Source organism: Pipistrellus kuhlii, unplaced genomic scaffold (genome assembly GCF_014108245.1).
Source record: "Pipistrellus kuhlii isolate mPipKuh1 unplaced genomic scaffold, mPipKuh1.p scaffold_m20_p_2, whole genome shotgun sequence".
NCBI classification, from domain to species: Eukaryota; Metazoa; Chordata; class Mammalia; order Chiroptera; family Vespertilionidae; genus Pipistrellus; species Pipistrellus kuhlii.
Genome location: NW_023425515.1, coordinates 127,348,048 through 127,363,376, shown reverse-complemented (window position 1 = coordinate 127,363,376; position 15,329 = coordinate 127,348,048). Strand labels below are relative to the sequence as shown.

At 37.7% G+C, this 15,329-nt stretch overlaps 1 protein-coding gene across 1 annotated transcript in view; it reads left to right on the top strand.

Annotated features, from left to right (window-relative positions):
- DCDC2 (doublecortin domain containing 2) overlaps window positions 1-15,329 on the top strand; it is a 172,332-nt gene that overhangs the window by 47,858 nt on the left and 109,145 nt on the right. Inside the window, exons 3-6 of the mRNA XM_036447028.2 lie at window positions 2,169-2,245; window positions 2,377-2,508; window positions 7,151-7,297; window positions 9,252-9,306. Of these exons, the coding sequence (XP_036302921.1) occupies window positions 2,169-2,245; window positions 2,377-2,508; window positions 7,151-7,297; window positions 9,252-9,306 (411 nt within the window). The remainder of the gene's footprint in view (window positions 1-2,168; window positions 2,246-2,376; window positions 2,509-7,150; window positions 7,298-9,251; window positions 9,307-15,329) is intronic.

Below are 15,329 nucleotides of genomic sequence, written 5' to 3'. Positions count from 1 at the left end.
AAGGGTATACTTTCCTCCACATTTTGACCAACACTTGTTATCTCTTGCTAAGGAGCTCATTCCCTATGTTTTATTTCAGGACTTATGGTTTTAGATCTCATATTTAAGTCTTTAATTGGTTTTGAGTTGATTTTTGTGTATGATGTAATATAGGGGTCCAGTTTCATTCATTTGCATGTGGCTGTTTAGTTTGCATGAAAATATTGTTCTTTTCACATTGTACATATATTCTTGACTTCTTCATTGTAAATAAACTGACCATATATGTGTGGGTTTATTTTATTGCTCTATTTTGTTTCATTGATTCATATGCCTTAGATCAGTGTATCTTTTAATTAAATTTTAACGAACATATATTATACAACTAGTAGGCACTGCAAATTTTTTTTTTGTCACTAGTGAGAGGCAGGAAAATTCATGCATTTTGTCCCTCTCAAAAAAATATATTTTGAAAAAGGAGAAAGTACTATAAATTATTTAGGGTTAATATTTGATCTCTAAAATAACTAGTAAAGTATATAACCAATAGTTAGAATTCCTATATATGTGCTTACTAACTACTCGGCTCCTTATATATGCAATATTTTAAACAAATTAATTATGCTCTAGTTTGTTCCCTTGTAAAATGGGGCAATAGTTATTGTACTTCAGGATATGGCTTTGATGATTAAATAATATATAACGCATGTGAATTTAGCACAGTGCTTTCCATTAAATCTAGTGCAATAAATGTTAGCTGTTTTTATTTATCAGTTTCCTTTGCTTATAAGTTTCTTTTCAAATTGGGGAGTGGAAGCCCCCAGTAGCAGTTTGAGACAGAAAGCAAAGGAAGAATGAATAGAGGAAGACCCATGATTAATGAGATAGGCCCAGCGAATGGAGAAATGAGGAGGGCATTGTATGCAGAGGGGCACAATACACAAAGGCACAGAGGTGGAAGCCTGGCGTGCTTGGGGAATGGAGGGGAGTAGGCTAGTTTGTGTAAAGTGTACTACCAGGGGTCTGCATGGAAGAAGTATTGGTAGGAGGCGAGGAAACTATAAGCAAGCAATGGTTGGCCATGGGGTTCTTATAGGCCATGCCTAAGAGCTGGGCATTATCTTTCAGTGGTAGAGATGGAAACTGGATAACAGAATATCCAAGACAGGATGTGGGCAGGAGGAAGTGGGAATGTGGAGGAGGAGGATATATGAGGATGGGGTAGTGCTTGATAGGGCTAAGGGAGAAATTGAAGATCCCATGTGGCGGTGGAGGAGCCTAGATAATGGGAGAAATAGAGCCATCAGGGGACACATTCTAGGTGGGGGTGAGCTTTGTAAAGGGATGAAGATCCTTCTTATGAGACAGGCAGAAGGGTGAAAAGCAGTGAAGATGCAGATGAGGTGGGATGGACAGGATACAGAGGGTAAAAGGCTGCAGGCCTTTTGGCTTCTTAAAGTTTGATCTGCTGAGAATGATCAGTTGGAAAGAAATGATCTGCTGAGTATTTGGGGTGGGATTTTAGGGTTTAAGATGAGATGTAGGGATTTGGATTATTCACTGTTGGAAATGTAAGAAGTAATGGACTTGAGAGGAGGATGAGTCTGGCTGATGCAAAAGCTTGGTGAGAAGGTACCAGGGAGCCATGTGGTTCTTCCTAATAGCAGCCTAGATTCTAGAAGCAATGAGGATGGAAAGATTACTAGACCCATTCAGATGCAAGGAGTTCAGGAACTGAGGGCATTGGCTCAATGGCAGTTGATGAATAAGGAAGAAGCAAATTTGAGAAAAAGTGACGGAGTTAGTCTGAAGAGAATAGTATAAGGTCAAGTTGCATGGGGTCTAGATTCAGGAAGTAGGTGAAGTGAGGAGAGGTGACAAGACAGATTTGTGGCCAGAGGGAACTTCAGGGTTCAGTATTTTATAGGATTACCAGTGTTTTATTGTTGTTTTCCAAAAAGCACTGAAATTCTCATAACAGCCCAACAGTGTTTGTGTTAGTAAGATCAGGGGCAGACAATTTTCTTGAGAGCTTTGTTAAGGCCACATAATTTTGATAGAGGATGAGCCCAGAGAGATGTTAACACAGGCATAACAGGTCTCAGCTAGTTCCCTGGAAACCTGTAGTTTTGTCTCAATAGGAAGCAACTAACATAAGTTTAGTGAATTGTATTTCTTTGCTTTTAAAGGTAAAACCAGTAATCCACAGCAGGATCAACGTGTCAGCTCGATTTAGAAAACCACTTCAGGAACCCTGTACTATCTTGTAAGTTGGAGGCCTTTACAGTTCAAGTTGAAATTGGCTGGTGGTTTCCTTTTAGTTTGGGGTTTGCACTATAATTATAGTGGCATCACTCTGTCAGATAATATGGCTCACTGGCTTTGCTTTTTGTCCAGCTTGATTGCAAATGGAGACCTCATAAGCCCAGCATCTCGCCTCCTCATTCCTAGAAAAGCCTTGAACCAGTGGGATCATGTACTACAGATGGTCACGGAAAAAATAACTCTGAGGAGTGGGGCTGTTCACAGGTATGTCAAAATCATCTTGCCAGTGGACGGTTTTCAGAACTATGAAAATTTTCCCAGGAGGCTCTCAAGTCACTTGGCCCAAATTTGAATTTTGGCTCACCACATTAGGCTCTATATACTTCGTTCCTTTATCTGTAAAATGGGTATATAATAATACTTACCTTATAGATTGTTTTAAAGAATAAGATAAGCCACATACTGAGCTTAAAACAGTTCTTGGCACAAATGTTAACTATTTTTATTCCTTTAATTTAGAACAATTAGGTAACATTCATTTTGTTGAGAAATTTTCTCAACATTTTCTTGACTCTTAGTTAACATGTCCTTTTATTCAGGAGATATTTATAATTCTTTGATGGTCCAAACGATTTGCCTAGCATAAAGAATCAGACCTCAGGAGCTGTTAGTGCAATTAAGGAAGAGGCAGGTAAGAGAGGATAATTAAGTAGGGTTGCCTAAACTTGAGAAATCAAAAGCATTTTTCTTAAATTCTGAAATTTAAGGGAAAATTAAAGTTATGGCTTTTAAATTGTGAAGCCTATGAAAATATCCCTTGATAGAGGCTCACTTATTTAGTTCCTTAAAAGTGGGAGGGTTACAAATAATATATACAAGTACAGAACATATTAATAATATATACAAAAACTTGAAATCTAATCAAGAGTTTTCTGGTTGTTCTTGAATTCTGTCTTTATCCCAAACTCTCTAACATACTCCACTGGTAGAACATACTCCTGATTTTAAGAAGTTATACTCTGCCCATTTTCATTTTTATATATATATCTATAGAAACATGTGATAAAATAATTATGTCTTTCAGTTTAATGTGTGTACATATTAACATATATTAATATATATTGTTTCATAGCCATTTAGATTTTAAATATAATTAGGTATAAATAAATATATTTAGTATATAAATATAATTGAAAGCAAAACTTTACCTGTGTTAAAAGATATTTCAAGCAGGACAAAAATATAAATAAAAACCATTTCTCTCCCTTCTGGCTCCCCTTTTCCTCTACCAGCATTATTCTAGAAATATTCCATGCATATAAAAGCCTATAAATCTCTTATTTAAAAAACAAAACACAAATGGTAACACACATACACACAAATAAATATATAAATATACCTATTTTTAGACTGTTTTATTGTTTACTGTATTATAGGTATTCCCCATTTTACTGTGACAACAAATCTTGGAGATTTTTATTAGCACAAATAGCTCTATCATATTATTTTTAATGACTGTAAAATTTCCATTTTATGAGTGTGCCCTAATCTATTTTAATATTCTACTCTTGATGGAAACAGATCATTTTCAAACTTTCACTATTGCATGTTCATGTCTTTGCATATAAATAGAGTTTATCAGCAGAATAAAGTCTGGAAGTGGAATTGTATCTTTTGGTAAATGCATTTTAGATTTTGTTAGATACTGCCAACTGTCTTCCAAAGACTTTGTGCTGACTTACACCCTCACTAAAAGTGCTTGAGTGCCTGTTGTACATACTTTCACCTGTGCTGTTAATTTAATATTTTGTTTTTTCATTCATGTTGGGTAAAAGTATTATTTTATTTTTGTTGATTTTTATTTATTTAAAGTACAATAATGTCATTCATTGAGCATTTCTTTTGTGCAATGCATTATTTCGAATGCTTTATGTTGTTAACTTACCAATCCTATGGGGTAAATAGTGTTATTATTCTCTTTTAATGAAACATGAGACACAGAGGGGGTAACTTACTTGCCCAAGATTATGTAGATAATGACAAACAGGACTTGATTCAACCAGATTAGTGGGCTGTATGACTCCAGAGCCTGTGCTCTTCATTGCTAAATTATTCTCTGAATAATTGCCTATATTTATCTTCTATTACATATGAACTATCTGTCATGGCCTTTGCATATTTGTCTTATTGATTTGTAGGCACTCTTTACACATTAGGGAAATTGATCCTTTGTCATATGTTTTAAATATATTTCCAGTCGGTATTTTTGATACTGTTTATGTTTCTTTTTGTATACAGACATAATGAGTTTTGATGCAGTCGAATTTTCAATCTTTTCTTTTGATCATTAAGTTTTATTACTAGTTTAGGTCTTTCTCCAAGATTATAAAAATATTTTTCTATGTTTTTGTCTCCATACTTTTAAATTTCATTTGAAACTTTGAACCTTCAGGGTTTCATTTTGGGATGAAGAGTTACACAGATCTCAATCCTATATAATAGAAGCTTAATATGCCAAGTGTCCGCTCTTCTGGATGGCCATTCAACCAATCAGTGCATAATATGCTAATGATATGCTAAGGCTGCTCAATGCTTGCTTTGACTTGCACTGACCACTAGGGGGCAGTCACTCGGCCGTTTGACCAGCTGCTATGGAATGCACTGACCACCAGGGGGCAGAGGCTCAACGCAGGAGCTGGCCCCTGGTGGTCAGTGCACTCCCACAGGGAGCCTCTCCTGCCACTGCAGCAGCGCTAAGGATGTCTGACTGTCGAACATCCCCCGAGTGCTCCCTGACTGTGCGAGGGCACAAGCCAAGCTGAGGGACCCCCTCTGAGTGCACGAATTTCATGCATCTAGCCTTCTAGTTGTTATATGTTGATTTTTTTTAAAGATATAATTGCGTCTTTTGACATATATATAAATATAAGCCCACTAAATAAAAAAATATAAAGCACAAAAAATATATATATACACAACTGCATGCCCAAGATATACCTAATTATACATATGAACAAATTCATACATAGAAATAAAATTTGTGCAAGTACAAATATAGCAAAGAAAATATAGTTATATGTCCCTGAACATTTGAATACTTAGAGAAAGTTTATTCTTAATATAGTGCCAAATACGAGTAAAATTTGGTTGCTGTTGACTTGGGATATGCCTATTTTTCCTTAAGGGAACATTAAAAAATCTTACGGTTAGATCCTACACTGCACATCAATTTATTTATATATGAAAAACATTTCATAAAAACTGGTTCAACTTCCTATTTACATTTCTTGTCTTTGTAGCAAAGGAAGGTCAACAAGAGTCACATAAAGAAAGGCTGAAATCATGGGCTAGGCCTTATGCAGGACCTCTTTCCCACCTATATAGGAAAACAGTAATATCTTAGCTGTTTTCAGATCCACAGCTATGTTACCTTTTCATTTCTTGCTATAAAAGTTAATTATGAATTTCGATCTTCCTATTTTGAAGGAAAAATGAAAGAAGAATGTCTGGGTCTAAGCCAGTACTTCTCAACCAGGGGAAGTCTCCCTCTTGAGGACATTTGACAGGGTCTGGAGTCATTTCTGGTAGCCCCAGATGGGAATGGGCCAGCTACTACCACTACCTATGGGGTAGAAGCCAAGGGTGCTGTTATCTGTAGTCCACCTCTTCAACTGAGCATAGTCTTGTCCAAACAATGCTCAGAAACCATGGTTTAGGTCAAAGCAGGAAAACCAGAACCCTGGGTGAAGTGCTGACTTGTAGGGAGAGGAGTACAATGTTATAAAAGAAAAGATCTTGATACCAACTCAACACAAACACATTCCAGGATTTTGGTGGCTATTTTCTTTTTATATAATCAGTAAACAAGCAGACAGGTCAATGGACTTTTCATTTCCTTTGCAAATGTTACTAACCTTTATTATGCAGTATAGGAAGCTGGATAATTTTTGAATGATTTTCTTGAAATCTATCTAGTTGCTCTTGTTTATAACCTTCAAAACATCTGCATTGTCTTTCTGTATAGTTTCCTAGTAGGCTTTCCCCCTCCCTGTTCTTTAAAGAAATTCTCTGGATACTTTAAATGGTCTACAAAATTATCACTGTTCTTTGAATAAGTAACATATTAATTGTAGTTTGCAGCAGCAGTTTTACAGTAAAGGGAGGTTCTTGTGAAATCTATTCTGGGAAGATGAGGGAATGCAGGGGGAAAAAAGAAAGAAGCAGGAATGTTATGTGGTTCTGCATCATTAATACTGGCAATGGGTTCTTTCACCTCCTGCCCTCTCAACCTCTTATTCTCTGACCCAGTTTTGGGTGCTTAGATGTAATCTGATGGCTGCTCATACACAGAATGCTTTAGGAGGCATATAGTTCTGACAAGTAAATTAAGAAAATAAATTTTAAAAGTACTTACCAAGTGTAAATAGAACAATCAAACTTCAACAGAAGCTGGGCTTTATTTAAGGCACCACTTTCTGTATCAGTTAAATCTTCCCATCTAAAATCTTAATATGGCAGCCTTAGGGATATCATGTTAGATTGTCATTTCGTTGGGATGAAACACTGTGCAGCTAGTCAGCAACTGTGTCTGCATTATAATGTTGGCATTTAGTTGAATCTAATTATTTCCTGTCTTTGAAGCAAAGGAAGGGCATTCTTTTTTCTTTTTCCTTCAAAATAGAAAAATCAAAATTCATAATTAACTTTTATAGCAAGAAATGAAAAAGCAGCATAGCTGTGTATCTGGAAACAGCTAGACTTTGAGGCTGTTTTTAATTCAATAATTGGGATAGTAACAGATGAGCCAAAATAAGAACAGAATGTTTTTATTTACTTTGTAATTTTAAGCAGTTTTTTCAATACTTGTTAAAATTTTAATTGTTGGTATTTAATAATATTTTGGCAGACTTTATACTTTAGAAGGAAAACTGGTTGAAAGTGGGACAGAGTTGGAGAATGGACAGTTTTATGTGGCTGTTGGCAGAGATAAGTTTAAGAAATTGCCTTACAGTGAATTACTTTTTGACAAGTCAACCATGAGAAGGTCTTACGGGTAAGTTTTAATCCCCATTTACTTCTCATACTTTAGTTATCACTTGAAGTAGCATTGAGTCTTTTGCTGATCACTGGTATATTTTACATAATCTAGTTTATCAGTTAGACTGCAAAGCATATGTGATATACACTGACCTTTGTTTTTTTTTGTTTTTTTTTTGCCATGATTGGAGATTGAGATCTATTGCACGATAATTTTTGGGAAACTATGAAAGACTAAATAATATATATATATTTTTTACTATATATATATATTCTTGCTATTAATTTATGATTTTATAAAAAATATAAAGATTTACTCTTATGAAGAAGATACATGGCAATTAGCTTCTTTTTAAAAAAAATACATATTTTTTTATTCATTTCAGAGAAGAAGAGAGAGCGAAGAGAGAAATATCAATGATGATGAGAGAGAATCACTGGTTGGCTGCCTCCTGCATGTTCCATATTTAGGGATTGAGCAGGAGCATGTATATACTCAGACATGTACCTTGACCAGGAATCAAACCTTGACCTCTTAGTTCATAGGTTGATGCTCAACCACTGAACCACAATGGCAGGCCAATTAGCTTCTTTAAAACATACATTATTAGAAGTTTTAAGAATCTCTTAACTGCTTAGTTGGGCCAAATAATTTTTCAGCTGGTGCATATAAAACATCTAAAGGTGTTTAAAAAAAAAACCCATAATATTTTATACACCTTTTAATAATAACTGTAAAATACAAAAACAATACAATTCCACTTGTGCAAAATAAATAGATTAATCGCTTTTATAGTTAATATATGCAAAACTTTATAGATAACAATTATAATTGCTCATAATACATTGTGGACCGTTTTTTCTCTATGAAATGTTATATATTGGTGAAATATGCCTTATTTCAGCCAAGTAGCTGGACCTTATAGGCATGCCTGAGGAGCCCTGGCTCCTGGCACATGCTGGGACCCTCCCATAGGCTTGCTCACGGTGCCACAGGATCTACCTCTACAGATATTCCGTGACCACTTCGCTATTGGAAACGGAATATTTTGGTGGTTCCCTGCTAGGGTGGGTGATACTTGTAGAGACAGAGCAGAATGTCACCAATATGTTGTCCATTAATTCACAGTTTGTGAAGCCTGATGGAGAGCTTAGCTGAAGGTCTCTAGATAAGTATTAAATAAAACCAAATTTCAGGGATGTTGTTTAATGTATGAGAGAGCACATGGTTTTCCAGCACTTTAGAATTACTCACCAGCAGACTTATTGCTAACCATCCTTACCCACCCATGAAATCAAATCCTTCCACAGCCTGCCAAGCAACACTGTGTTGCAACACAAGCGTCAGTGTGTAATTGATGGCAGTGGGAAAACTCTAACTCATGGTGACCTTTCTCAGGCATATTAGTAAGATTACATTTATCTCTGAATCCTCTTATTTACAGAGTTTCAGAATAGATCTTTTTCTAATAATATAGACATCCGTGAAACAACATTCCTATAGTTGAAGAGAGTTTTTTTATTTTTTGACAAGAGTGACTAGTTTAGAAAGACCCTGAATAAAAATGTCAGTGTGCTACCATTCTGAGCTCCTATCAGAGGCAGACAGAATAGGCATTTAAAAAGAGATAAATTTATTATTTTAAACTCAATTTAGCAAAATCATTACTCAGCTTGAGAATTAAATAAAAATGCTGAGAAAGAATATACTGTGGTACTAAAGGTTTCTTGTAAGTATAAATTACAATAGTGTGCAGAAAAATATTAAACATATTTTGGAGTGGAATTTTGAAATTTTATGGTGGTTCTTGTGAAATTGGGAACGTATATAGTACTTTTGGGAAACACTGATATCAGTAAACAGTTGACTTACAAATTGGGATAACAAATTGGGATGACAATTGTCTTGCGTTGTATATTATTTGTAAATAAAACACTCATTATTTCTAAATTGCAATTTGTTTTCGCAGTCAGAAAGCTTCTTCACTGCCTCCTATTGTGGGATCCAGAAAGTGTAAAGGGAGTGTAAGTATCATATGGTTTATTAAATAATGTCCTGTATTTCTGTACAATACATTGAGACTGTCCTTTGGATTTAAATTAAATTTGAAGAAATAAAATATAAACAATTGTGTGAAACAACACTAGAACATTGATGTTACAATTAAGGTCTTAAAAGAGAGCTAACATTTTTAGAATATATATTTTTAAATAAGTATCTTTTTCCTTGTGTATAGACCTGATACAACTTATATCTCAGTTGAAATCTAGGCAATAATACATAAAACTAGAAGAAATGCTGGGTAGGTCCCATTAGTGGTCCACCCAGTCCTATTTCCTATCTATGACAAAGACTAAAAAAGAAGTTTTTGTAAGAAAATAGTGACCCTCACATATAGTTCTTTAAAAGGTAGAGAATCATTTCAAATACTTATCCTCTATCTGAATCTTTTCCATTCATCATTCATTTATTTGCAAATTCAACAAAGTTTATTAAATGCCTATAATGTGGGAATTGTGACACACAGTTAGTAGGTAAGGTCTTTGTATTTTTCGTCTGTAGTTCTCATGGAGATGAGATTTATGTCATGCCACAGTGTTGCTTTGACAGAGTACATCTAGCTAAGGTGTCTCTTTCCACCCTTTTGATTGAATTTCCAGACCTGTAGTGGTCAGGACTGATTTAATATTCCCCTTTCTGAATTAAGGAGGCAAAATTCTTATTATGGTGTTTTGTGAAATAAATGGCTATTTGGCAATGATACTGCTTCCTAGTGATGATTTAGATATTTCTCCATTCTTTTGGTTATATCATGTGAAATTCTTGAAAAAAAGAAAAATAATTTTGCGTGAAGAAGTAGTGCTGAATTTAGCATAACAAACAGCAAACCTTTATTAGCCACTCATTCACTGGAACTCATACAACTTATGACAAAGCACTTGCCCCTCAAGAAATGTACAATCTCATTGGAATAGGGAAGATAGCTTGAAAAGGTAACCAACAAGCTAAAAACCAAATTTGGATGGGACTGGTAAACATGAGAGAGACAGAAGGCATCAATGTGCACTGGTCAAAGTACATGGAGAAAGTTGAATTAGAGTTCTGCCTTTGAGGACTGTTTAAGATTAAGGGAAAGTCAATGAGGGGGGAAGGGCTTCAGATAGAAGGAACAGTGTGAGGAAACGAGAAGCAATAATACTGGCTGATACTTAGGGAACACTATGACAGTGTCTTTACAGGTGTGATTTACTTAATCTTCACCCCATGAGGCAGGTACTATTATTACTTATTTAAAAATAAGAAAAGGAAGCAGACCATGGAAGTACCACATCTAAAGGCTTCTGTTGAGCAACTGGCAGGGGAGGGATTGCGACCAGGTGGCCTTCCTGGAGGAAGCCTGTGCTTCTGACCCCAGGGAACAATGAATTGCTCAGGTGACTGAAACAGAGGGTCTTTCTTCTGTGGTGTGGATGTTGATTGCCTGAAATGGTAGTAATGGCAGTGTTAGATGACTTGGAATGTCAGAATGAGGAATCTAATCTTTATCTTTAAGTAGAGGGCAGCTCATGAGGGCTTCTGAGAAGTGAACACGTTAATTCAAATCCATTCTAGGAAGGTTAGATCTTTTATGTGCAGAAAGACTTAATGTGGTGAAAGGCCATAAGTGAGATGTCAGTTATGCTACAATTACAAGCAATGGCCTTGGTATCCTATATAATAAAAACCTAATATGCAAATTGTCCCCTCAACCAGGAGTTTGATCAGGGGCCAGGGCCAGCCAACCAATGCCCATGGCCCCTGCCCCCAACTGGCCCAGTTCCAGCCAAATGCAGAGGCAGACTGCCTGGGGAAATGAGGCCCTGGCCCTGGCCAGCAGCTGGCAGCCACTAGGAACCCTACCCATGCACAAATTTCATGCACTGGGCCTGTAGTCAAGTGATAAGAGTCTAGTCTGGTAGGTGGTAGAAGTAGCAGGAGGTGATTACTGCTCAAAAACAAATAAAGCATATGGTTGGTGATTGGACACATGGGGTTATTGGATAGGTTAGAGATAAAGATAACTGCAAGTTTTTGAGCTTGGATGCCTGAGTAAATGGTAGTACAATGGCCAAGAAGAAGGCAATCAGGAAAAATAATGACCTGCTTAAGTTGGAAGTGTCATTATGAAATCTAGTAGAAATGTTCCACAAGTAATGATAAATGATGGAGTCTGAGACCTGATGTGGCCATCAGATGTATATTTGCAAGTTCATCTACAATACATTATGGTCACAATTGAAGAGCAGACACCTGCCATTGTAGTGTTCTTTCCTGGCACCTAGCATAGCCTGGCAGGAAGCAGGCCTCTCCATGCTGTTCAGTGAGAGGATGGGTGAGTGGCACCTGTAGAGAGAGTGCAGTGAGAACCACAGAGGCCTCAGGTTTGAGACAAATAATAAGGGTAGAGAGAGAAAGAAGATGGAGAATATTCCCAATGGTTGAAAAATATGTTAGCCACTATAAAGCTAAATAAACCCATGAATTTAGGCTTTGGAAATTTTGTCCTCTTATTCTTTTTCAGGACTTTGTAGTGGAGTCTTTTCTGTGTTCCAGGCAAATATGAGCTCATTCATTCTCCCATTACTACTGGAAGAGTGATGACTGAACAGAGACTCACTGTAGTTGAATAAATGATCCTAGGTCACAGGGAAAGGTGATGTTAGAATCAAGATCATGGCTCAACTTTTGCATTCACAATAAAAATCAACTTTGGAATTATATGCTTACTACTCTGTAATTTGGAATGTCTGAAATGTTTATTTAAAAAGAGTTTTCTGCTTTAAAATTCATGTGCAGGAGGCACTCACATGCAATTTAGAATTTGTGCTATGAATATTGTGTCATCTAATAATGATTGATTAGGTTTTCCATGTATTTGGTGAGGAACTAAGCCCCAGGGAGACGGTGATGAACAAAGAGACATGGTGCTTTCTCTTCGTTTGTGGTTTAATTGGGAAGACAAAGGTTAAATTATTCCACAAATAGATGGATAATTACGTGATGAAAATGAAAGAACAGTGCTGAGGAATATGAGAGGCAATCAAAAGAGAATACCTTAGAAAGGTGTGTCTGGAAAGCCTCTTTGAGTAAGTAACCTATAATGACAGACTATTTCCATCTCATAGAAAGCAAAGACTCAGATTTATATTTCCTTCCTCTGACTTAGAAAAAGGAAATGATAGCAGAGCTTGTTCCTCTTTCCACAATACCCCCAAAGCAGGCTGCACATTTGTCCATCCATTCATCTGCTCATTCAGTTATCCGCTCAACACATTAATGAAGTATTATACTTACTAAGTGCCAGGAACTACTCTAGGTTACCAGGCATATAATGGTGAACAGATAGGCAGGTTTAAGACCTGATGGGACTTTCATTATCAGATGGTGGAGGTGCTTTGTGTTAACTAAAACATGGCAGGGAACCTATAGGTAAAAGTTCTCTAAGACAGAGAGTTGAATGATAGAGCTTGTTATACAAAGCTGGGGCGGGGGAGAAAAGAGCCTTTACAGCAGAGGAAGAATTACAGAGGCTCTTGGTAATGAGCTTGGCAAGTGAGGAGGGCAGGAAGAAGGCCAATGTGGTCTGCGATAAAATCGGCAGGCAGCCCAGAACCTGGGTTTGGGTTTTATTCCTTGATAGGATACCATTTGAGGGTTGGAAGAAGAGGGTGATACCATTTGCTTTACATTTTTAAAAGACAATTCTACAGAAAGTGAGTTGGGGCAAGAATAGGAGCGGAGGCTGTGGGACAGCTGGTGTCCAGGCATGTGATTCAGGTTACTTGGACAGGTGACAGCAGGGGAAATGGGCATCTATGATAATTCTCCTTTAAATATGTTGTGATGGTCTGTTATTATTGGTTGATACATTCATCACAGGCATTTACTGAGTACATTTTAGTGCTTGGTGGGTAGTGGGAGGCAGAGATTCCTGAGAAAACAATGAACATATAGAAGAAGAAAAAGAAACAAATACACAATATATTTAGTATTAGTTAGTGAGAACCTCGATGAAAATGCATCAAGACATAGGAAGAGCTAGAACCGGTTTGGCTCAGTGGATAGAGCGTTGGCCTGTGGACTGAAGGGTCTCAGGTTCGATTCCGGTCAAGGCATCTACCTTGGTTGCAGGCACATCTCCAGAGGGGGGTGTGCAGGAGGCAGCTGAACAATGTTTCTCTCTCATCAATGTTTCTGACTTTCTGTCCCTCTCCCTTCCTCTCTGTAAAAAAATCAATAAAATATATTTTTAAAAAATTTAAAAAAAGAAAACATAGGAAGAGCCCTAATAGGTTTGGCTCAGTGGATAGAGCATCAGCCTGCAGACTGAAGGGTCCCAGATTCTATTCCAGTCAAGGGCATATACTTTTGATTGCGGGCTCAATCCCCAGTAGGGGGTGTGTAGGAGGAGGTAGCTGATCCATGTTTCTCTCTCATTGATGTTTATAACTCTCTATAGCTCTCCCTTCCTCTCTGTAAAAAATCAATAATATATATATATTTTTTTTTTTTAATTTTTTTTTTTTTTTTAAGAAGACATGTAAAGAGCCCTGCTGGTGTGGCTCAGTGGTTGAATGTTGACCTAGAATCAGGAGGTCATGGTTTGATTTTTTTGTCAGGGCACAGGCCCGGTTTGCAGGGTTGATTCCCAGTTAGGGACATGAAGGAGGCAACTGATCAATGATTCACTCTCATCATTGATGTTTCTATCTCTCCCTTCCTCTCTGAAATCAATAAAAATATATTTCAAAAAAAGTCATGGAGAGAGAAAGTGTCATAACATCCTGGTGGGTGGGTAGGCCTCTTTTATGAGGTCATATTTGAACAGAGAGGAATACCTCACCTGGCACATGGTAAGCTCTCAAAACCTGGTTAGTGGACGTGTGTGTGACTGTCAGTGAACCCCACAGAGAGAAAAACTTAGGTCAGAATTCCAGAGTCACAAACTATTTTTAACAGAAGGATTTATTTACACCTTTCCTTTAATCAATTGGTGCCCTGGAGAGTGCATGTGTTCTTAAAAATGTTAACTGTGTGGCACTGAATTGGGGGATGGGGAGGGTGAGTGAACTGCACTCTGAGAAAGCTGGCTTTAAACTTGGGGATCCACTGCCAAATCAGCGGGAAAGCATCCCTGAACTCATGGTGCACGTCAAAGGGTACACAGACCTGGATTTTAGGAATTCATTTTTCCACACAGCTTTCTAGGGATTGCTTTATTGAATAATGAAGGGGAGTGTGGTTAGGGCTTGATAGAACTTTAAAGAAAGAGAGAGAAAGCTGCCACAGTTTGCTGGTGCATAAGTGACTTGGACAGCAGAGATCCACCCTTATGGTAGGGAATGTGAGGAGTGAGGGGTTCTTGGGGTCAAGCAGATTCCTTCAGATCAGCTAGGGAATGCCTTGCACAAAGCAGGGCAAGACCAGAAACCACCCTGATACAGACTCTGAGTGCTGGGGTAGTCACTGAAATGAGCAAATTGGGACCACTTTTATCATATACTAGAGGCCTGGTGCACGAAATTTGGCTTGCACCCTCTTGCAATCCGGAACCCTGTGGGGGATGTCCAACTGCAGGTTTAGGCCCTATCCCAGCAGTCAAACATCCCCCTCACCATTGGCTTCAACCTGCTTACCTGCCTGCCTGCCTGATCGCCCCTAACTACCCACCTTCCTGTCTGATTGCCCCTAACTACTCTGCCTGCCTTCCTGATCACCTATAATTCTTGCCTTCCTGCCTGATTGCCCCTAACCACCTCTGCGTCAGCCCCCACTGCTGCTGCTTCGTCCAGAAAGACATCGGAATGATGTCCAGAAGGTCGTTAGGCTGTCCGGTCTAATTAGCACTTTTATTATTATAGATTTTTTTACAGAGAGGAAGGGAGACAAATAGAGAGTTAGAAACATCGATGAGAGAGAAACATCTTTCAGCTGCTTCCTGCACCCCTCTCACAGGGTATATGCCCCCAAACAAGGTACATGCCCTTGACCAGAATCGAACCTGGGA